Raw genomic sequence first — 21840 nt, forward strand, 5'->3', positions numbered from 1 at the left:
GATTTCAAAGTAACCCTACCACATTCCATGCGGGTAGGCAAATATGCTTTAAACTTTTTTTTTTTTTTTAATAAATTATACCTAACATTTTAAACCATGATTCATGGATAAATATTACACAAATTACAAGATTAAAAAGAAAATAACAACAAATACATTATAAGAATAAAAATTAATAACATATAATATATATATATATATATATATATATATATATTATATATATATATATATATATATATATATATATATATATATATATATATAAAGGGCTTGGCCCGCGGATTGATTTGTTGTCTGCATCGGCCAACTAGCGCGAGATTATGAGCTAGGCTCCATATTTTTGTTGTGCATAATTTTTGTGTCCCTAATCTGCCCCATTAGGGGATGAGTCACGAGTTTCGACACACTTTGACATCCCTAATCTATATCCAACTTTTATAACAATGTGAACTTCAATGATCATTTATATGAAGTTTTCATGAGAGATTATAAATTATAAGAAATTTTCAACATGACAGCGAATAACATTGTTGAAATAGGCACTGACCCACCAGTTGTCCGTTAAACTAATCTAATCACCCGTTATTGAGTTACTAACTATGCAAGCTAATCCCAAGTTATCCTCGTTAACAATCTCCCACTAGCATCCCACAAGGTATACGTGTAAATCTCATGCCTTTTCCATGGGACAATGATAAATCTACAAACTTGTCTGTCACTTTGTTTTGTTCGTGAGAAACGTGATAGATCTGACAATCTCTTTCACGAGGCAACGAAAGATTAACTTGTATGTCACTATGTTTTGCTTGCAAGAAACATGATAGATTCGGACCTTCTCATTCATTGCCAGCAAATGCTTGCTCTTCTTCGTGAGACTTCACAAGGGGCCCTCGACTATCAACTATTTGCTAATTACAAAACAATTTTTATGTTATTTACAATTTATTATGATCCATTACAATTAGAAGCCATCTTCACACAAGGTCTACGCGTAAATCTCATGTCTCTTTCATGAGACAACGATAGATCCACCAATTTGTCTACCACTTTGTTTTGTTCGAGTAAAACGTGATAGATCTGACTCCTCGTTCATGAGACAATGATAGATCGGCTAACTTGTCTGTCACTTTGTTTTCCTCGCATGAAACGTGATAGATCAGTACCACCCAACCCATTGTCAACAAATGTTTGTCCTTCTGCGTGAGATATCGCAAGGGGCCCCTAACCACGTCTTTACGCAAAGACAGTTCATTATTTTACTATCAATTATCAACTATCCGTTAATTGCAAAATACCATTTATGTTATTTAAAATCTATTATTGTCCATTAAAATTAGACTACATTATATTATTGGGAAGTGATATTCAACATTATTATTATTATTATTTTTGCCCGTGCGTTGCACGGAATGAATTTGTTATAATAATTTAAGAATATTTGGATCGATATACAATTATATAAATTATAATATTGAATATTATATAACGCAATTGATAAAATTGATTAGATCTATTATGTTTTTTTTTTTTGTGTTTTCTTTTCTTAATTAGAGCAAATAATAATTGTCCAATTACATGTGCACGGATATTATTATTAAGTAAATATTGCATTTGTTTTCTAATTACAAACTTTCATGCTAGCTACAAAGAGTCAATTTCCGTTTTCATATATATATATATATATATATATATATATATATATATATATATTGCTCCTTCATTCTCATCTCTCTCCTATACAGTTTTCGCCGACTTGTCCCCGTCTGTACACACAGCCAGCTGTCTCTCTCTACATAATCGCATATATACATACATACGTCAATTACATAATTTTCTCTTTGCCGGCGGCCTTGAATCCCGCCGAGCGACGGTGATCTCTGCCGATCCTTCTCAGTGGTACGTGAACACTGTCTGTTTCTTCTGTTAAATTGTGCGGCACGTGTTGATCAAGGATCACATGGCTTCGAACCCTAAGAGAACCTCTATTCGTTGCTTTTCAATCAAGTGGATTTGATTTTGATCCGGAATTATTGCCATTTTCATTTTTCTTGAATAGTGTTTCTTATATGCTTTTGTTTTTTGTTGCTGACTTTTACTTTTCCTTTTTATTTTTTTAAATTTATTTTTTGTATATTTTCATTGCAATTATGTGCTCTGGTTATTGGTTTGCTAGTGCTTTGAGAAGGATTTGCTGTATATAGTCGTGTTGGCGTTGTGGAAATGACTTTTTTGATGGAAAATCTTTGTTGTTGCCATTTTGTTGAATGATTTAAGTGATTCTCTGATTCCATTGGCACCAAGCAGGTGTTATGATCCATTCATTGTGACGTTTCAGGTGGAGTAGAGTCAGGTTTTTGCATTACTACTACAGTTTTAGAGCCTGCAGCTTGGCATTGCTTGTTCCTTTGTAATTTATCATTTCTCTTGAATAAATTAGCACAGTAATGATAAGCAATTGGATTTCAGTGTGCATACATCTGCACATTGGATTCAAGTCAGTCCTTTCTTACCAAGGGAAAATGAGGCTAATTTATTGTCTCTTTCTACATTGCTGATTGGCAGAATTCTTTGTCTGCACATCACTGATTATGTCATCCATGAAACTGTAGCTATGATATATTAGTTTCTTGAGTTTAAGTATTAGCTTTTTGGTGAGTCAGGCTTTATTGTTTTTTACACCCAAGATATTAAAAACAAACTCCATTAGAGGTCGAATCATATGGAAAAAACAGAAGTATGAGGGCTCCTTTTTCCTTAGGTTCCTACATTTTTCTTCAATGCATGCCCCCTACTCCCCTAGATTGAAGTGGCCTTTATCTGTGGGGGCAATTTGGGAGTTGGTGTGTGTGGGAGTTAGATTTTTCAGTTTTGAACTATAAACTGAATTTTCTTTCATTTGATATAAAGGATTCAAATGGTTATCATGATTATAGAATCTTATTCTAGTGTAAAAATAAAAATTTCCTTGAACTTTTTGATGTAGTTGCATTTTATGAGCTATTAGCTGTTGAGGATAGATGTCAGTTGCAAAATTCGGCACTCTTGGTACTCCAGATGCAACAAGATCAGATGAGGGGAATAATTCACTTGACACTTTCATCAGACAAGCTATAGGGAAGGAGCCTCTCCTTTCTTTCTCAAGAACAGGTGACAGCCCAGTACAGTTGATTCAGTTACTTCATGCCTTAGATCAGCCAGGTACAACAGAACTTTCCATTTACCCCAAAATTGCGTATACTATACTAGAGTTCTTTAACTTTTGTGCTTATTAGATTGAATATATTGACGAATTTCCTTTACTTACTACACCTGTTGCAATTAGACAAATTTAGTTGATAAAAATGTCTTATTGGGACTGAATGGAAGCAGATATAATTGATGTAGTAGACTTGTGAGTTGTGGCAAGATTGGAGCTTAGGATTAGTTTTGTTTAGGTGCCTTGTAAATTCTTTGCATTTGATCCAGTAGTGGCAATGGCAATGAAAAAGTCCGAGTGTAAGATGTAAGTGAGGCTTATAATTGGTTGCATTGTGGACAAATAAAACCTAGAGACTGATTAGTTGCTTTTGTTTTCATGCAGATCTTCCAGGCTGGCCTTTGTTGACACCTTTGAAAGTTCAGATGCAAAAGTGTGTGAAATGTTTCCGGGAGTTTTGTTCACCTGTAAACTATCGCAGACATATGCGCTTGCATCGCCGATCTTTAAATTTTGATAAGGTTTTTTCAGTTTGTCTTTTGTTCCTGCTATATTGTTCCAATATTGTCTTTTTAGTTTTAGGTTCACCTTGACTGACTTGGTTGATTATACTCTTTCAATCATGTATCATCTCTCTTTACTTAGATTATATAATTTGTATTCTTTTATCAACAACCCTCTGGATGTCCTTTAATAAATTATATGCACTATAAAGTGTGAATTGTGAATACTGCCCATTGTAAATTGTATATTTGGCCTAATTAGCATTCCTGAAACAATCACACTTATCATTGATTAACAAAACCCTTAATATTTAAATTATCCAGGAGTCACGCAAGTATAGAGGTTTATTGGGTGCATTTTGGGACAAGGTAATTAGTGCGTTTGTTGGAATTTTTTCTTGTGCAAGGTTGTCTTCTAGTTGCAAAATACTTACTCATGCTCTCTGCATGCAGCTTACATTGGAGGAGGTTAAGAAAGTTGCATCATTGAATGATGTCTCACTAAAGGTATATATAAGGAACTTTTCCATATGCTGTGTGGATGGTCCCCAACCTCAATGCAACCGTGTTTCACATATATAGAGAATATAACAAAAAAAAAAAAACTCTTTCCAGGAAATTCCTGGGACTTCACTTGTCAATGGACTGTCAATGTCCATCTGCAAAGCAATGGTTTGGACTCTTCCATCAGTTTATGTGAAAGCAGGCTCTGCATTATTGGTAAGGTTCCTGCTCATTGATGATGTTTCTGCCAACCCCATTTATTCTAGTTCTTATCTTTTTGCTCTCATCTTCTTTCTTAAATCTTAATACTAAGCTGGGATTTTATGCAGGAAATCATCCAAGCTAAACCTTGCAGGCTTCCACTCTCATCCCTTGAACTATTTAGCATCCTTGATGATGCTAGCGAGAGAACATTTTTATGTGCTGGCACAGCAGAAGCGGTGCAAAAATATGTTTTTGATGGTGAAGTTGCAAAAGTTGGCCTTGATCTGAAGAATTTAATTGCATGCACTTGCTTCCTTTTTGAGCAGAAACTGGTATTCTTTTTCTTCTTACATTTCATTCTGAGTTACTCATGTTTTCCTGTTGACAACTGCCACTCTTTATGCATCCAATGTTTCTTTGCATAGGCATATGGACTTATATGCAGATGCATTGTTACACTAGTCATTTATTTAATCTAGTTCAGACATCTTCAGCTGAGGCCTATAGATGCACCCGTTAGAGAAAGTGGTAATTTAGTAGTAGCTGGAGATGGGACATGAAAAAGTGAACTGAACTTGTTTGGACAGGAGTTTTGGAGTATTTTAGAAGATACTAATCCAAAGGATTATGACAGATTTGCATTCAAGAGAAAACCATAGCTAGATTGGAATTAATGCTTAGTTGAGTTGTGTTGATTGATTACATCCTTCTATCCAGCATCGATGGTCTCTGCTGTTCCTTTATGGTTAGGTGAAAGCATGGCTTGTTGACAAAGATGCAGAGGCATTGAGGTGCCAGAAGTTGCTTGTGGAGGAGGAAGAAGCTGCTCAGAGAAGGTATGATTTTATTGGTCATATGTAAGCCTAATCTGTTCTCAAGGTTTGCTTCTTGTTGTGCCAAAATGACATTTTTGCTTCCATACAAGAGAACAGTTCTTGTGACTTCATGTTGCACATTGTCAAGCCATTTTTTTTTATCAACGGATCTCTCTCATATGTATATATGACAGGAAAGCTGAGCTATTAGAAATCAAAAGACAAAAGAAGTTGCGACAGAAGGAACAGAAGGCAAGAGATCAAACAAATGAGGAAAAAGTGGATATCGTTGTGATGGCTGATTCTTTAGATGATCCATTGATGGCAGGAGTATCCAGTCCTCCAGCATCATCTGATTCAAACTCTAGCAGCAATCTTGATGTTTCAGTGGATGACTCCTGCCTAGAAATGGTCCACTTAAATAAAGATCAGGATGTTGAAGCACAAAAGCTTTTCAATGAAAATTTTGAAATGGCTGTTCAGAATGTTGAACCCCAGCTGGTGCTGGCAAAAAGTCAAGAGCAACTTGCTAACAGCCAATGGCAGGTACAAAAACCCCAGAGGCCTGGACGGAATGGTTTTTATGGTAGTCAGAATCATCAAGATTTGAAAGTTGAGCCTGTGCAGAAACATGGACCTCCTAGTGTTAGGGGGCCTGTTATTGATGGCAAGATATGGACAAGGAAAGTTAGACCGGAAAATAATGAGAGCTTGAGGCAGGTGTCACAGAAAACGGAAATAAGCCAAAACCAAAGTGATTGTGAAGTAATGATTGGACTGATATCTGTGCCTGTGAAAAATTGCACTCAACACCAGCATGGCAATAACCTAGAGGAAGCACAAGATGACTCTGGCAACAAACAGGATTCAGAGCCTAAGAAACATAATATTCCTGAAAATCAAAATAAAAATGTTCATTCTAAGTACACAACAAACAGACCAGCAAACAAGCATTGGAGGCCTGTGAGCAGGCATGACGGGGGCAGACAAGATCAAGAAGACGGGGTTTTAGTGAAAGTTGATGATCAAACTTTATCCAGTGAAAAATTTCAGCAATCACATTCCATGGTCAATGGCAATAACAAGAATCATTCTTGTCTACCACCAGAAGGAAACACTCATTCAGAAGGCTTACCATTATGCAGTAGTGTTGCAAAAGCTTTTCTTGCTCAGAGTATGTTCTAATTTGTTTCGTACTTGTTCATCTTTCATGCTGAATTTCGCCCGTCAATGTTAAACATCTTTGGCAATCTTAGGTTCAACTTTTATTGACTGTTTGATCTTATTAAATGAATGTAGGATGGAAGGAGGCCATCTCAGCTGATCATGTGAAATTGGTCCTTTCCCCTGCTCCTGAAGCTCAATGTGACACTCTCGAAGCAACCAGTCCCAGCGTAAGATTTTCAGGAACATAATATTCTTTCTACCAATAATGGACTTGTGAATTAATTTTCTTGTGGAAATCCTACCATGAAGATTAGAAAGGGGCGATCAACAATTCAACAGAAGTACATTTCTAAGAAGAAAAAAAAAAAAAAACCATTTAGGTAAACCAAGAAGCTTTTTGTGGGCTAGACTTGCAGTCCAATTCTCTAAATCGGTTTGAACAGCAGAGGTTCCGTTTTATTAGTGATCTTCTGTCAGGAAATGAAGCTTAGTTTTCGGAGTCTGTTCTATAATTGGTCTTTTGTCAGGGGGGAGAAATAGTTTACTTGTCAACTCTGTTTTGTTTTCATTTTCCTTTTGGAAGTTCTTTTACCAATCCTGATATTACTGTGATAAATTTCTGCGTCGTTTTATTTTTATTTTTATTTTATTTTATTTTATTTTATTCCTTTTTCATGCTAGGACCATGTGATATCTAATGGTTAACCAAACAATGTATGAATATAAACTAGAAGATAGCTAACATAAGACCAACTGCGAGAAAACAAAAAACGTAGTAATTTTTTTTTTTTGTTTGGCTCAAATTTACCATATTTAGTTGGCGGAGAGTTTATTCTAATAGAAAACAAATTCCTTAAATTTGTAAAAAAAAATAAATTCTTTAATTACTTTCACATATCTTTAGTGTAAAAGTATTCGAATCTTCATATTGATTATTCTTTAACTTTTCCCATTCTTTATTACGAACCAAACTGGCTGTAAGGGGAATATAGAAGAAGCAAGTGCAGAAATACGCAACTGTTATTTCATTGAATGATAGAAATCATTACACAACAGTTCAAACCATCAAAATTATTGACCAGTGCAGCCTTCTAAAGGTTAAATGGGAGCTCATATTACATTTATAACTTCCATAGGAAACAAGACACTAGAATTGGGATAAAAATTGAGTACAATACTAAAAACTAGGGTGGTAATGACACAATTTTCAACTAAAATGGTTAAAAAGAATACCAACACAAACAGGTTGTAAGAATTTTCAAATTTTTTTTTGGGTGGGGAAAATGGAAATGTATAGAGAAATCAAGACTTGCCAAACCACAAACTGAATTTCCTTTTCATTTGCTCTCCCCTACACTAAGGAAAAACTTCTGATGACCTTGGATCTGGAACTCAATTTCAAAGTTCAGCAAGCCAGATGAATACTTGTACATGATGCATTGAGGTGTGTAAACAAGACCGCACCAATTACATTATGCCGCCGCCATTTTAACTAACCTCATCTTAAACTTGATAAGAGGACTGCCCACCACCTTGCCATCATCCCCCACCTGACCGAGCCTGCTTACAACATTCAGATTTTCTTCACTCTCGCCCACGAAATTAATAATCTTGAGTTGCTGTTCATCTTGGATGCGAAAAGGCAGGCAGCTATTCTGTACATCTCCTAAGAGAACCATTACCATTCATAGATATTGGTACAAGCCTCCGCTCTTGACCCAAAGATAGAAGCTCCTGCATCCTCTCCGGCCAGACGGAGTTTAGCCTCCGAGCAAAATCCTCAACCTCCCTGTTCATTTCGCAGAAATATTCCCAGTCAGCGGTAATTCTCAAGTTAATTCACAAATTCAAGGACATAGCATAATCATCACACCTGTCAAGTTCTTCCTTCATTGCGGGATCTAACTCATCGTCAATATCACCGTCATCAAAGTCAAGCTTAGGCGACAGTATAGCAGATGCAGAACCTTGCTGCTTAGAAGTTCTACTTGGAGAAGGCACGTCATCAGTGGCACCACTTGGCTGGCTGGAGGGAAGACAATTATGCTCCTGATGAATCCAGATAAATTAAATACAAAGCAGAAATCACACAGTAAAAAGAAAATAGTAACCGACATTAAATAGGAGCATAAAACATTAGTTCACATCACACCAACCTTACTGTTGCTTCCAGGCTCACTACTTGAAGAATTTTTAGCTTGATCTTTCTTTCGTCGATTTTTCTTTTTATTCTTATTAGCTCGTACTCCTTTTGTGTCTGTCAAAGAAATAAATGCCCTATGAACTACATAAAGTTTTAAGAATAATGCAAGTGCCTAAATAACATGGAAGTTTTAGGTGGAGACTCACACATATAATAAAAGAGAGTTTTCAAAGAGCGTGAAAACCAAACAGGATTGTGCCAAAAATAAGGTCATGATAAAAGTGCATCAAAAGGTTGACGAGCATATGGAGCCACAGATGTCATGAACTACAGAAGAGTCCAATCCAAATACAACTGTCATGCAAACACCAACTAAATGGAAGCTCACTTCAATGAGACATTGTAACTCTCGGAAAAAATAATAATAATAATAAAGAAAACATTTCAGTAGTGCAAATAACTTAACTATATTGCAGTACATCATGTGGAAAGTTAACAAATTCCTTTATGAGAAGTGTGTCCAAAATTGTTTCTTAGATACCTCCATCTCCACCATTTATGAATGACAAAAGATCATCGACGGAGCGCTCATCCAAACACTGCTCTTCTTCCACCTCGACATTCTGGAAGATATGGCTAGTATTTAATACTAAACTATCATTTCTGATAGAATGTGACCTTCAAATTTAAGGAAAGAAAGAAAGTACTACTATGAAAAAAAAAAAAAAAAAGAAGAGGAAGAACAGAACCCCATGTCGGCACACCTTTAATTTCTGTTTTTCTTTTAACTCTTTCCTTTTACGTGCATAAAGTCGATTGAGAAGTCGGATCCGTGGATCGTCAGTCATATTTCTCAAGGGCTCCAATTTCTCTTCCTGATAGAAAACCATTTTTATGTCGGTAATAACAATGTGATGAACATGGTTATAAATACTGTGCAGATGATTTTAACCTCTGTTAGGTCATCAGGTAAATGGAAGGTTTCACGTATTTCCTCAGGACTTTTGCCTTCAATCATCCGAGCAAGTGCACGGCAGGTAAGATCAACCAAAGGCCTCAGCTGGAGACTATCGGCAGCAGAAGCTAACTCACATAACTTATTTGTATCCAACCGGATGAACTTTTCATCATAAGTTTTGCGTTCCTAGGTACAAAACATAAAAGGCAACCACTAAAGTGAGAGCTTACATCTCCAACAGGCCAGTACACGTACAAATGCAAACAAACAAGAAGCCAAAAACAGACCTTATTAGAGCGACCTGGTAATTGATGGAATCGGCAGTAATCCAGTATTAAGCCCAAGATAGCAGGATTTACTCTTTGAGGTAGTGTTATTGCATAATTTTTGGAGGAACCCATGCCAGATTGAAGAACTTCTCTACAAATCATAGGGCAAAACATTGCGACCTCTTCCTCTACTTGTTGAATTGAACCATCAGCAGTTTGGAGCCAGATAAATGACTTCATCTTGAAAAATAAGTAACAAAGTCAACTAAGCAGAGAAAATGTGAAACTTCATAAAGAGAAAACAAGTGTATTAAGCACGAAAGTGATATAATAATCCTCATGACTTGAATATTTAAGGAAAGCATAGACTCAGTTCTCATTCAAAGATAATAGTGACTACTCAAGTTGGTCAAGTATGATTACACAAGGAAGGGCATAAGGAACCATGGGTATGACTATTCAACCCACTCAGGGCGTGTATTATCACCATCAAACACAATGATATAAAGCATAAAGAGTTTTGAAGGATGTCATTAGTCATTCAAGAAGAAAAATGACAAACACCCATCCTACATACCTCTGGTTTGACGACTGCCATGGACCTTTCTGGCAGGTGATGAAGCAAGAATGATGCGATTGGCCTTCGGAAAAGAGCAAAAGTTCTTCACCATGTAATCACTTCCCCGCTCCAATTATGCATCTGTGTACATTCACAACGGAAAAAAAAAGGTCAGTTCTTACTATTCTTTTCAATGGAAAAATATCACGCAATAGTGGACGACAATTTGTACTATGGAATAGAATATCTGGACCATTACATCTCTACTTCTCCATTATAAGTTTATAACCTTTACTGTGCGGTATGCACTCATATATGCTTGTTATGCAAAGGGAATGTTATCCCCGTGATAAGGAAAATAAAATTAAAATTACAAAAAGGAAAAAAGTCGTTTCACAGATAACGACAGGAAGAATTTTCACTTTCAAGGAAATCCCTAATTACAGAACCAAATAACTTCTAATTATCTCCTTTCGCTACCAATCGGATGCCTCCCTCAAGTCTTCTTTAACTTCCAACCAATCCCGAAACTAAAAAGAACATGAGAGGGGAAAAAAAGAAGATTAAAAAAAAAAAAAAAAAAAAAAACCCTAATACCAGATAGAAAATGCAGAATTCAATTGTTTGAATGTGGAAGATTTTCTCCGCCCAAACAGTGATCTTTCCCGGCATAAACATATGGCATCATGGCATCATCAAGCGCTCTCAAATTTAAAGCAAGAGCAACAACTCCAAACTTCATCAACTAGCACAACACATATTCTACCATACTTTGCACTCCAAGAATTAAATTCATCACCACAAATCATTTCAAATTTTCAACACGCCACTTTAGTCCGACAATCACAGTTTGCCCTTGCAATCAATCACTTCAACGTCACTCGCACAACATTTCCACCTCCTAAACACCAATCATCTTAAAAGTCCTATTTCCCACCATCCCACCCTGTCTATGCTAGATGCCAAATACACCAAATAAATCAACCAAGCTACAACTGTTCTAAATCTTCAAACCACACTTCAATTCAATAATCCACCTCATTTAAACTCACTAAGAATCAAGGAATACGCGTATCGAGTACCGACTACTCCGAAACTATCCATCAAAACCGAACTGAAAATTTTACATATTTTTAAAAATTAATTAAAACACACGCGTTGAGATTAGAAATGAAAGATGCACATACCGAAAGTGAAAACTGAATCCAGGACAAGAGTGAAGCTGTCTGTAGACTGCTGCGGGAGAGAGATGACGAAGAAGTACGGCTAGGGTTTGAGAACGCGAAAAAAAATAAATCAAAATAAATCAAGAAATAAGTAAAAATAGAAATGGGGTTAAAAAATGGAAAGCGGAAATATTCTATCTTTAGGAGGAAGAGGTTATGTGCGCTTTTGTGTTGTGTTCTTGTGCCGCCACGTGACCCTCAATTGTTCTTCCCCGATTAGCACGAGGTAGCGGTTAAGGCTTTATGATGGGATTATCCATTGTTTTAACAGCTTTTAAAAGTTTGCTCAAATTCTCTACTTATATTAGCAGTTGGTTTATTTACTGTCTTAAGTAGTTAATTTGTTCAATTTCATTAGTATGGAAAATATTTCTCGGATGCTTATATATTATTTGATCACATCCTCAGGCACGATAAGAGAGTTGAAGAAATTTGGATAACTTTTGCAGAAAGAGAAGTGAAGGAACTAGAGACAGCTTGATCTCAAGAACTGGATCGTGGCTAACATAATCGAGGAGTCTGATGGAGATGAGGGCAAAGATTGGCCCGCCGGTTTGTTATCATCATTTGGTGGCTATGGGAATGGCGATGTGATAGTCTTCAATGGAAGGGGGGTGGCTGTGCAGCACAAGACTAACTGGATTAAGGAAGTTGAGGAGGTTCCTAAAAAAAAGAGGAAGTTGAGGAGGAAGTTAATTGCACCTTTGTTCATCAAAATGACAGTATGATCGTGATGCGAAGAAACAGAGTCTTACGGCTTCGATGGAGTGCGCCTTCAGTCTATCGTTTCACGCTTAATGTTGACGGAAGTGTTAAAACAGGACTTAACAGAGCTGGATTCGACGGTGTTATGAGAAACAACACAAGAAAATGGGGTTGGAGGTATTATGTGCAGAACGACATATGGGGACCTTCTCTTGTCGAGACAAGGGCTATTGTTGAGTGTCTAAGTTGGGTGTGGCAGAAAGGTATCCGTGACTTGGAGGTCCAATCGGATGCAAAGAACATTGTCCAATGGATCCAAAAGAACTCATTAGGGTGTGGTCCTATTCGCCAATGCATCGAGAAAGCGAAATGGTGGATTAACAGGGATTGGAGGATTTCACTTCTGGTGGTCTACAGTGAACAAAACAAGGTGGCGGACTACCTTGCGTCGTTTGGAGCTCTTCAAGTGGATGAGCGAAAGTTTGTTGATGACCGCCCAATAGTAAGCCAGGCATATCTTGATGATTTGGCGCATATCAAGAGGGCGCGTAGAGTGGTGGAGACAACATAGTGTTTGGCTCTCCAGGGGTCCCCTCCCTTTCTAATTAAAAAAAAAAAGAATTTAATTAATATAAATAATTAAATATTGAAAAGTCTAATCAAATGATTTCACTCGAATGATATAAAGGAAATATAATTACTGTAATAAAATTAGATATGATATTGTAAAATTTCTTATTTTTAAAAACTATTTAATAACTCATCGTTTTAACTTGAGTTTTCCAGGTTAGGTTCAGTATTGGACAAATTAGATTGTGGCCTATGACATACATTGCAATATAAATCATGAATAAATGTCATTTTTAATATATTGAATGCACATTATTTATATATTGAAAGTTTATTAGTATTTGATATACTACCAAATAATAAACTTTCAATACACAAAGAATATACCTTAAAAAATGAACTTTTAGTATATTAAAAATGTATATTATATCAGTGGTCCATCTGATAAGGTTGACGATGGCATAATAATTGTCAGTATTGGGCCTAGGCCTGGGGTTTGGGCTAGGTCCAGTTGGCAACCTAACTTACTGGATTATGGTTGGTCAATCATTATTGCATGGACCATGGTCCACACAGCTGTGTGGACCAAAAATAAAAAGTACATTATTTTTGTATTGAAGGTACATTATTTTTGTACCGTAGGTACATTATTTTAGGGTACATTATTTTTGTACTGAAGGTACATTATTTGATATATACTATCAAATAATGTACATACAGTACAAAAATAATGTACCTTCAGTACAAAAATAATGTACTTTTTATTTTTGGTCCACACAGCTGTGTGTACCATGGTCCATGCAATAATTTTATCTGGGTCAGAGTGGATTTTAAGAAGTTGAAAGAACTACGTGATTTAAGGTAAAAATAATGTCTTGATTATTTATCAAATCAAGATTCTCCAGAACTGTAAAGTTTATAAATTTTTAAATTAAAAAAAAAAAAAGAAGAAGATAAATGAATATAATGGAAGTAACTGTTATTTGATTAATCTGCAGAGTTGTGAATCTCTTCACTCACTGTTTGCTGTACAGTCAACTTGGACCTGCCACCAAAGAAAAAAGAAGGGAATATCCATCCAGGGCTTAATCTTTAATATCCTCTATTTGATGATAAATATACAAGTTTGTTTGATACAAGAACCATCTCAGTGAAAAAAGCAGCTATTAACTGAATTACTTGACGTCGTCATCCCCAAAACAAGCAGATCGTTCAGTAATGCATCAGTTAAGTATGATCAAGTTCAATCTTTAGCACTCAATTTTGTACAAGCCGCTGTGAGGTTCGGGGAAGGTATCAGTGACAGCAGGTCAGTTCAACATTTGCAGGGGAAGAACTAAGAAGAAGCTTTATACTTGGAAATGATGGCAAAGTGGGAGGTCAAGCTTAGTGTATCTTGGAATTGGAAGGCATTAATACCTTTGCTCGAGTGATGAAAAAGGGCGAAAGGAATCCCCGGAGAGAATTGTTACACCAGCCAGCGCTGTCTCCAGTTGGTTATGGTTGACCCTTATTGCAAACGCCAGCTTCCTTTACAATGATTTAGACAATTATGAAGTAGACCTGTTAAACAATGTAAGGCAACAGGTTTCCCTTGCATGCTTTTTTTTGTTTTTTTTTCTGAAAAACAAAATGAAAAGGAATTAGTTCACGTCCCTCCTGTACGACCTGCAGAGGGAGGGCAAGGATTCAGATCTAGTGATGGGACTGGTTTGTCGTGATCCCTTAAAAGTTGCTGAGTAACACGATTAGCCAAGACTGACTGCCCATCATTAGTTTCTACACCGGTGAGCCTTCCGAACTGCTTCCCAAGTGCATCATTTTCACACGGTGTCATGTCACGGAAGACATGAGATCCTGATTGCGTCCCTCGAAAGACATCAGGATCCCAAATAAAGCCATTAACTTGCAAGTGGACCGAGTGATTGAAGTGATGAAATGGGATTGCACCAGCCCCTCCAGAGAGTGGTGTGGATGAGCCCGATGTGTTGAGAGGACTTGATATGGGCGATGGAGACATCCTCCCATTTAGGTGTTGAGGAGACCTCGGGTGTATAAGGGGGCTCCCCATTGGAGAGACTGGGCAAGAAACATTCCTTGGAATGTGGATATCACTGAACAAAAATTAAAAAAAAAAATCAGAGAAAAAGGTTACTAATTACTATATACATATAAACTTTTTCCCTATTGTATGTGTGAAAATTTAATATACCTGTAGTGGAAAGTAGATTTTGATACTCTCGATGAGTGGATAGCAAGTCTTTCTGGTTCAAAATTAGGAATATTTCTTCTGTGCGCAATGCCCTGAAAAACAATTCATAAATGACATAGCAGTGAGCTACTCGATATGTGCTATATAGGGATCATAATGTTCAGTGAATGTACAAAATCAGTTTGTTACATCTTTGGAAGGAACAAGAACTAAATGTGATGAAAAATGGGCTTCATAAAAGAGGGGAGACAAGGACTTTTATGATGAAAAGAATGTTCAAAACAAGAAAGAACAGTTGATGGATGCCCAAGAAAGTTCATATCATACTGCGAATTATCAATGTTTGGATCAAAAGAATGAACAGCCTGAATACATACATTATCAGGCATCTAATATTTGTTAAATCAGAAAAACATAACAGAAAGAATTTCCAATATTTTAACAGAAGATAATGACCAAGATACGTTACCTGAGATGTGATTCCATTTGTGCTGGTAAAAGGAGGATCAGATTGTGATTGGACAATAGTAGGCTTCTCAAGAGGGACGGCATTTTTTACAAAAGGATGGTCTAATAGCTGAGCAGCAGTAGGACGATTGAGTGGATCACGCTGCAAGCATTTCATGATAAAATCCTTCCCTTCGTTTGATAGGTGTTCCGGAATTGTTGGAAGTTCTTTACTATTGCCAATCTTAAACATTGCAGCAACCTTCATACCAGAACATGACACAGGTTAAGAAACAAAGATAGATTGCATACCAAACAAATTCAAAGCACACAACTATAGCATGCACTTCGTTACAGTCAATTTGGATATAAAAATATTTATGCTAAATGCCACAGAGACATGTGCATTCATCACGTTAAATGGAGAATTACAGACCCCTTCATACTGGCTCCAAGGAGGTTTTGAAGTGGCCATTTCTAATACTGTGCACCCAAGACTCCATATATCAACAGCAAGGTTGCAGCCATTTGAATTCTTAATGACCTGAGTGATGATAATGAGCAATTATAGTATCAATGACTTAAACAGGAACAAAGGGAATTTTCAAAAGCACTGTATAACACGAGAGTTCCGACCTCAGGAGCCATCCAATAAGGACTTCCTTTCAATGACAAAGGACATGACTGCCCTGTAATCTGCACATTTGAATTATTTAGATATTAAATTCAAAAACTGAGGGTTGGAGAATCAAAGCTTTCACATCCTAACCTAAAGTCAAAGGACAGTGCCACTTGACCACAAGGTCTTAGGCGATTAAATTCAAAAACTATGTAATCAAATTGGAATGCGAAAAAGAAAATCAACTCATCAGTGTTCACAACTAATATAAATGCCACTTCTAAACAAGGCATGCATCACAATAATATAACAAAAGTTGAATTCATGCAAAACTGAGGAAGCACAATCATAAAAGTAAACATTTCTTCCCAGTTAAAAAATGGTCATGTTATGTTAACAAAGTGAGGCAATTTTCTTAAAATCATCATTTCTGATCCATCAAAGCATATGCATTGACTTACATGCTTTGCCATGCCAAAGTCAGCCAACTTGATGCGCCCATTTGGATCCACAAGAATATTTGCTCCTTTAATATCTCTGAGACATTTTAAGCAATATAAAAGGTAAGTGGTTTTTTCTAGCATAGGCTTCAGGAAATTGACATATCACCTAACCAACAAATCAGTGTTACCTATGCAGAGTATTTTTAGCATGTAAATATGCAAGTCCAGATAAGATTTGCTGGGTATAACTTCGAATGGCTGTTTCTCCAAATGCCCCATAATCCTGTAAAAGCTTATAGATAGAACCACCAGATACATATTCCAAGTATATATACAGCTTATCGCCAACCTGATTCAAGAATATATTGCAGCAGGAAGCTAGTTTAGTACAATGACTGGAGGCTTCAAATGGGAATATTATTGCAGACAAACAGCACAAGTATAAATCCCATTAATTTCAAGATTGAGATCTGTAGCAAGTTGTAAAAACTTGTCTAAACATCATCTGAGATAAAACACTACTTCAACAACTTAGAGTTTACAACAGACAATTTGTAAGACATCTTTTTTATTTCAAATCTTCATATGCGGAGAATTAAGATTTATAGAGAAGAATTAATTATTGGAATTTGCACAAATGCACTAACCATTTCAGACCCATAATACTGTACAATGTTTGGATGCCTTAACCGGCTCAAAAATGCGATCTCCTGCAAAACAACCGGATTTAAGAACTAAAAAATGCATTGTAAGTTTTTCTTTGCACATGTTTTTGGCAAATAACTTACTTGGGCCAATTGCTTAGCACTTTCCTTTGATTTTGCATCATCAGAAAATAATGTAACCTCCTTCATTGCACACATTTCACCATTATCACTGAACAGAGGTTTAAGTCAAGAAAATAATAAAAGCAATCAGTGAGATTGTTTAATGAATGAGTGAAGTTCATATGATTACAAAGTATCATAGCAGTTGCCTCACTATAGATACTTAAAATTAAAATTAAAATTAAAAATTGATGCATCTGCATGTACATAAAACACCACATTCATCGTGTAGATATGGTCATGCCAATAAAAAGGAAAAAATGTAAAATGACAATAATGAATATGTCATAAGCATGTACCTGTTAAAACCAACATAAACATGTCCAAATGTGCCCCTACCCAACAACTTTCCCTTTTTCCAGCGTGAGCCAGGACTTGTTAGAGGCTCTGCTCTCCCTGGACTTCGAGGCACTGAGGGAGATGCAGCAGCTGAATTTGAATGAGAAAAATGTGAAGAATTGGGCACTGTTAAGGGAGGAAGGGGCAAGGGATGACTTTGTTGTTTTCCATCATCAGTTCGGTTAGTGTGGGATTCAGATGCTCCACCTCCAGCCCTTGGGTGAATTGGTGTGACGGCACCACTTTGAACTCTGGAGCTAGGTCCAGGACTTCTCATTCTGGGACTAGGATTTGGAGAATATTCAGGACTTCCTCTACTAGGCTGCCAAAATAATTGTCCTGATGTGTCTCCTCCCATTGAATTGTGCCCAGAATTCTGGCCCGAGCCTGGACTTGAACAATAACTAGAACCATGCAAATGAAATTCAGGAAAAGCCTTTCCTGCCCATCCCGTAGAACATGGAACTTGCTCAGTGCCAGTAATTCTAATGGGACTTCTAGAAGGACTGGACATTGAGCTATCCGGAGCACTGCAAAAGGCACCATGACAAGGGACTTGTATATTAGCCACATGACTGTTTCTCCTTTTAGGAGACGAAGATGGGACATGTCTGCTGATGGAAAGATTAATTGGTTCTGTTGGCTCTCTCACACTTATTTGTCCAACAGGCGATTGATCCTTAACATTCACACTGCAATAAAATCAAGAATTATGGCAAATAGTGATGGCCCTTTCGGCAACTATTGAGAAAGGAAAAGTAAAAATAAGTAGAACCAAAAGATAAGCATATCGTTATACAAGGTAGATTTACTGTCAGAATAAGAGAGAGAAAAACAGGTGGATATAGAGTATTTCATTTCTTTTAATGGTTTTCTGTATTTGCTCACCTAGTTGGGCTACCCGCAGCAGTTTTACTCCCGAATTCATAATCAGATGCGAGTGGACTATGCTGTCGTGAATCAGTCAGATCATCACTCTCAACAGAGCATCCACTTGACATTGATGCAACTGCCAATTCCCCATCTGCATCTGCAGGATCCAATCTGCTTCTGATGCATCCAGGCCTAGGTAGAGGCAGAAAAAGGGATGCCTTGGATGCCTTCTCCAGCTTTGGCTTTGTTGATGAACTGATTCCAGAGTCTGTCCGGACTACTCTTGCGGAATGCAAGCCCGGAAGGGGAAGTGGTTGGGCCTGTGGCCTTTCAGCAAAGCTTTGACATCTTTGTACATTTTTGGAAGGTGATGTTGATCTTGATTGAGCTTGAGATTTAGGCCACTTCTCTGCGACCGTGTTATTACTATGCTTTTGAGATCCTCCAGCCCTAATGGAAGACTTACTGTCAGATGGGTTCTTAAACTTTCTTTGTAGTGTATCAATGAAACTTTCTTTATTTGATTTCTTCTTTGGTTCCTTGGATGACTTTGACCACCATGAAGGCATGTTTCTTGGTGCTAAGAAATTTCAAATCAAACACTTGTCAGAAAGTCACACTTATTAACAAAACATCAAATATAAGTAGAGAAGTCAATAGAGATTATGATCTACTGTCAAATATATGGTTCTCAGACAGTCAGACCTATATCACCTCAAATCCTCAATACCTTTATTACGTGCTCACCTTTGGACTTAATAAAGTACTTTAGAAACAAGAGCTTACACTTTACAGAATAAAGTATCATACATTAGAAGCTCATCCAGAACAGCCAATCTCCCATCATTTCAAATAAATACGGAAAACACGGAGAATTGATCAATTGTCAAGTAGCTAGGGTGCTGGATTTTCATTATTAATGTAAAGATCAAAGATTGTTTCAAGTTCCTAACTTCTGGCCCAAAATAAGTACTCTATATACGGATATCATGGCAACCAATAAGTGAATCTTTCTATATCTAACAATAATTAGGTATAGTTTGCCCCTTTTTTCCTTTGTTCACCGTTTCTAGAAATTTATTTCCTTTTTAAATATTGCAAGAAAATAATTCCATTAATATGTTCCCTGCGCCTGTCACTTTACCAACATAAACACACTTTATATCAGATCGCCTTCAGAATAATTCCATCCTCTTCATTGGAATTCCCTCAAAATGGCACCTAAAACTACCTTCCTCCATTTTCCCCACCTTTACCAACTTTTCATTGCCTTCAACTAAATGAGAAACTAACTGATCCAACTGATCCCCAAGTATTTTAGAAAAGAAAACAACTCTGATCTCAACAAATCACACAACGGCTATTTATCGCAGATCTAGCAAAGCATCCAACCACAAAACAGCTAAAGCAGAAATCTCTCACATAATTTAGCAAATCCAACAAGAGTTCGGAAATGTCTAACGGAGCTCACCTCAGCTTCTTAGCTGTCACATAGCGCGAAAGCAGCCAGGTCGCTGCCAGATTGGAGCTCTGTATCAAAAAGGACAGAGCTCAAATGAAACCCTAGAAACCTCACTCTGCGCCCGCCTAACTGCGCTTCCAAAGAAGAAGAAGATGGAGAAGAATTGGGAGAGGCTGTGAAGAGATAGCGTAGAGTTGAAGATTGAGAGAGAGAGAGAGAGAGAGAGTGATTGAAGTGTTGGAGCAGAGAGAAATGGAACTTCAGAGCTGTCTCACTGATAATTTTATTACGCAGTATTAATGATGAAGCAGAAATTAATTTTATAATTATGAAATAATTAAAAAGTTTCGATTCCGTTTCCATTGCTACTTGCTAGTTGCTACCTTCCTTTTCCTTTTTCCTTTTCTCCTTTTTCTTATGTTTCATGCAATAATACCAATTATCCATCTTTATTCTAAAATGGAAAATTTTATATAACGTTAAAAAAAAAAGTGTCAATTTGAAATCTTAAATTTAACAAATATTGTAATTAATTTATAATTGTTTATACAAATTATAAATACATATAAATATCCAAAATAAAAAAGATAAAGAAAAGTTAAATACACTGGTTTAAAAACACATGCTTTCCTTAGTTGCTAAGTACTGCACTTGGTTAGTAGCTACCGAACTTTAACTCTTTATCCGTAAGCATTTGATGCTAGTTTGGTTAAAAGGAAATTTTTTATTTTTTTATGTTTTTGTCCTTTGAACCTTTATTTTTGTTGTAAATTTTATTTATTGAGTGTTCACAATTTGATTGATCAATCACTGTTTTTTTAGAAAAATTGAATTGTCTAATAAAATAATATCACCCCATGATATGAAAATTGAAAGGAAAAATTATGAGAGGTATATAACATTACTCTAGTTAAAAGTAATACTGCTACAATGTTATTTATTATGTTATTTATTTCCCTTTTTGTTTTAATTTACAAGTTAGGGAACAAGTATAATTTGAGTTGGACAAAGAAAGTGTTAGTAAGCATCAAACTTATGATTTTTTGGTATAAAGAGATATTCTCATCCCTTTCAGAGATTTTTTTTTATGCGAGAAATTTGTAATCACTACTCTATATATTTTTTTGTTTGAAAGAAATATCTCTATTATTTAATTAATTAAGTGCTCCTAGAGATAAATATAAGTATTGGGCCGCATGGCTTGGTGGACCTAAGCCTACATGAACACTATCTCACTAGGCTTTCCGGAAGTAGACATATGACTCTGTGAGTTGACTTCATTCTTTCATTTTCTTTTTCTTTTTTCAAAAACAATGAGATTTATTGTGTATTTTTAGAGCTTATTCATCTATAATTTTTTTCTCTGATTTTGAAGCAAAAGAATTGATGTCGAAAATAAATTAAATGAGGGAAAGGGGGGAAAAAAAAGGAGCAAGTTTAGTGTTATAACTTTTTTTCTTTGAATTAAAAAAAAAAAAACAACAAAAAAAAATAGTGTGTTGCGTGCATCAGCGCTGCCTAGCGGGTGACCATCAACTTACCGCCATTATAGTTTTTCTTTTTCTTCTTTTATTTTTTATTTGTTATTTTTTTTATCCTACTTGGCACACATGACAAAAAAAAAAGTTATACTACATGTACTTCCAAATTATACTTCATGATGTGATAAACAAGAATTGTATATTTTCATCATGTGGATCACATACAAAGTGTTTACATCCAGTATTTGTGAGATGGGAGTAGAAGTTAAAAAGTAAGAAACGAGTTCATATAGTATTTTTCTTTAAAAAAATCAA

At 36.3% G+C, this 21840-nt stretch overlaps 4 protein-coding genes across 6 annotated transcripts; 2 read left to right on the forward strand and 2 right to left on the reverse strand.

Annotated features, from left to right (window-relative positions):
- The first annotated feature begins 1741 nt into the window (after window positions 1-1741).
- Window positions 1742-7030, forward strand: LOC115999728. Of its 2 annotated transcripts, XM_031239622.1 has the most exons (11): window positions 1742-1899; window positions 2308-2410; window positions 2987-3201; window positions 3584-3720; window positions 4027-4071; window positions 4156-4209; window positions 4318-4422; window positions 4536-4742; window positions 5161-5246; window positions 5420-6399; window positions 6525-7030. In XM_031239622.1, the coding sequence occupies exons 3-11, from the start codon at window positions 3021-3023 to the stop codon at window positions 6638-6640; spliced, it is 1911 nt and encodes a 636-aa protein (XP_031095482.1). In that variant the 5' UTR covers window positions 1742-1899; window positions 2308-2410; window positions 2987-3020; the 3' UTR covers window positions 6641-7030. The 2 variants fall into 2 exon arrangements, with proteins under 2 accessions (XP_031095482.1, XP_031095481.1); XM_031239621.1 differs by lacking the exon at window positions 2308-2410.
- A 364-nt stretch (window positions 7031-7394) lies between these two features.
- Window positions 7395-11657, reverse strand: LOC115999706 (SKP1-like protein 21). Of its 2 annotated transcripts, none has more exons than XM_031239594.1 (9): window positions 11509-11657; window positions 10340-10462; window positions 9781-10002; window positions 9488-9679; window positions 9300-9410; window positions 9077-9158; window positions 8549-8649; window positions 8266-8441; window positions 7395-8181 (listed from the first exon to the last, which is right to left on the reverse strand). In XM_031239594.1, the coding sequence occupies exons 2-9, from the start codon at window positions 10358-10360 to the stop codon at window positions 8043-8045; spliced, it is 1044 nt and encodes a 347-aa protein (XP_031095454.1). In that variant the 5' UTR covers window positions 10361-10462; window positions 11509-11657; the 3' UTR covers window positions 7395-8042. The 2 variants fall into 2 exon arrangements, with proteins under 2 accessions (XP_031095454.1, XP_031095455.1); XM_031239595.1 differs by lacking the exon at window positions 11509-11657 and adding an exon at window positions 10919-11151.
- LOC115999708 lies at window positions 11650-12839 on the forward strand. Its single transcript, XM_031239596.1, has 2 exons — window positions 11650-11773; window positions 11956-12839. The coding sequence occupies exon 2, from the start codon at window positions 12272-12274 to the stop codon at window positions 12821-12823; it is 552 nt and encodes a 183-aa protein (XP_031095456.1). The 5' UTR covers window positions 11650-11773; window positions 11956-12271; the 3' UTR covers window positions 12824-12839.
- Window positions 12840-13780: 941 nt separating this feature from the next.
- On the reverse strand, window positions 13781-20319 carry LOC115998902 (mitogen-activated protein kinase kinase kinase YODA-like). The gene is made up of 12 exons (XM_031238571.1): window positions 20054-20319; window positions 18598-19162; window positions 17670-18401; window positions 17332-17419; window positions 17191-17253; window positions 16732-16892; window positions 16562-16637; window positions 16118-16177; window positions 15918-16025; window positions 15504-15743; window positions 15035-15126; window positions 13781-14936 (listed from the first exon to the last, which is right to left on the reverse strand). The coding sequence occupies exons 2-12, from the start codon at window positions 19149-19151 to the stop codon at window positions 14471-14473; spliced, it is 2640 nt and encodes an 879-aa protein (XP_031094431.1). The 5' UTR covers window positions 19152-19162; window positions 20054-20319; the 3' UTR covers window positions 13781-14470.
- Between the last annotated feature and the right edge of the window lie 1521 nt (window positions 20320-21840).

Source organism: Ipomoea triloba, chromosome 12 (assembly GCF_003576645.1).
Source record: "Ipomoea triloba cultivar NCNSP0323 chromosome 12, ASM357664v1".
Taxonomy (NCBI): domain Eukaryota; kingdom Viridiplantae; phylum Streptophyta; class Magnoliopsida; order Solanales; family Convolvulaceae; genus Ipomoea; species Ipomoea triloba.

Excerpts from the sequence above, each read along its gene's own strand:
- LOC115999728 (XM_031239622.1), top strand. The coding sequence starts at position 3,021 with ATGTCAGTTGCAAAATTCGGCACTCTTGGTACTCCAGATGCAACAAGA. Across the intron at positions 4,210-4,317 it reads TGAATGATGTCTCACTAAAG|GAAATTCCTGGGACTTCACT; the intron begins GTATATATAAGG and ends AACTCTTTCCAG. Across the intron at positions 4,743-5,160 it reads TCCTTTTTGAGCAGAAACTG|GTGAAAGCATGGCTTGTTGA; the intron begins GTATTCTTTTTC and ends CTTTATGGTTAG.
- LOC115999706 (XM_031239594.1), bottom strand. The coding sequence starts at position 10,360 with ATGGCAGTCGTCAAACCAGAG. Across the intron at positions 9,680-9,780 it reads TACCAGGTCGCTCTAATAAG|GAACGCAAAACTTATGATGA; the intron begins GTCTGTTTTTGG and ends TTTTGTACCTAG. Across the intron at positions 8,182-8,265 it reads ATGAAGGAAGAACTTGACAG|GGAGGTTGAGGATTTTGCTC; the intron begins GTGTGATGATTA and ends CGAAATGAACAG.
- LOC115999708 (XM_031239596.1), top strand. The coding sequence starts at position 12,272 with ATGATCGTGATGCGAAGAAACAGAGTCTTACGGCTTCGATGGAGTGCG.
- LOC115998902 (XM_031238571.1), bottom strand. The coding sequence starts at position 19,151 with ATGCCTTCATGGTGGTCAAAGTCATCCAAGGAACCAAAGAAGAAATCA. Across the intron at positions 16,893-17,190 it reads AGTATTATGGGTCTGAAATG|GTTGGCGATAAGCTGTATAT; the intron begins GTTAGTGCATTT and ends TTCTTGAATCAG. Across the intron at positions 15,744-15,917 it reads CTTGGAGCCAGTATGAAGGG|GTTGCTGCAATGTTTAAGAT; the intron begins GTCTGTAATTCT and ends TCTGGTATGAAG.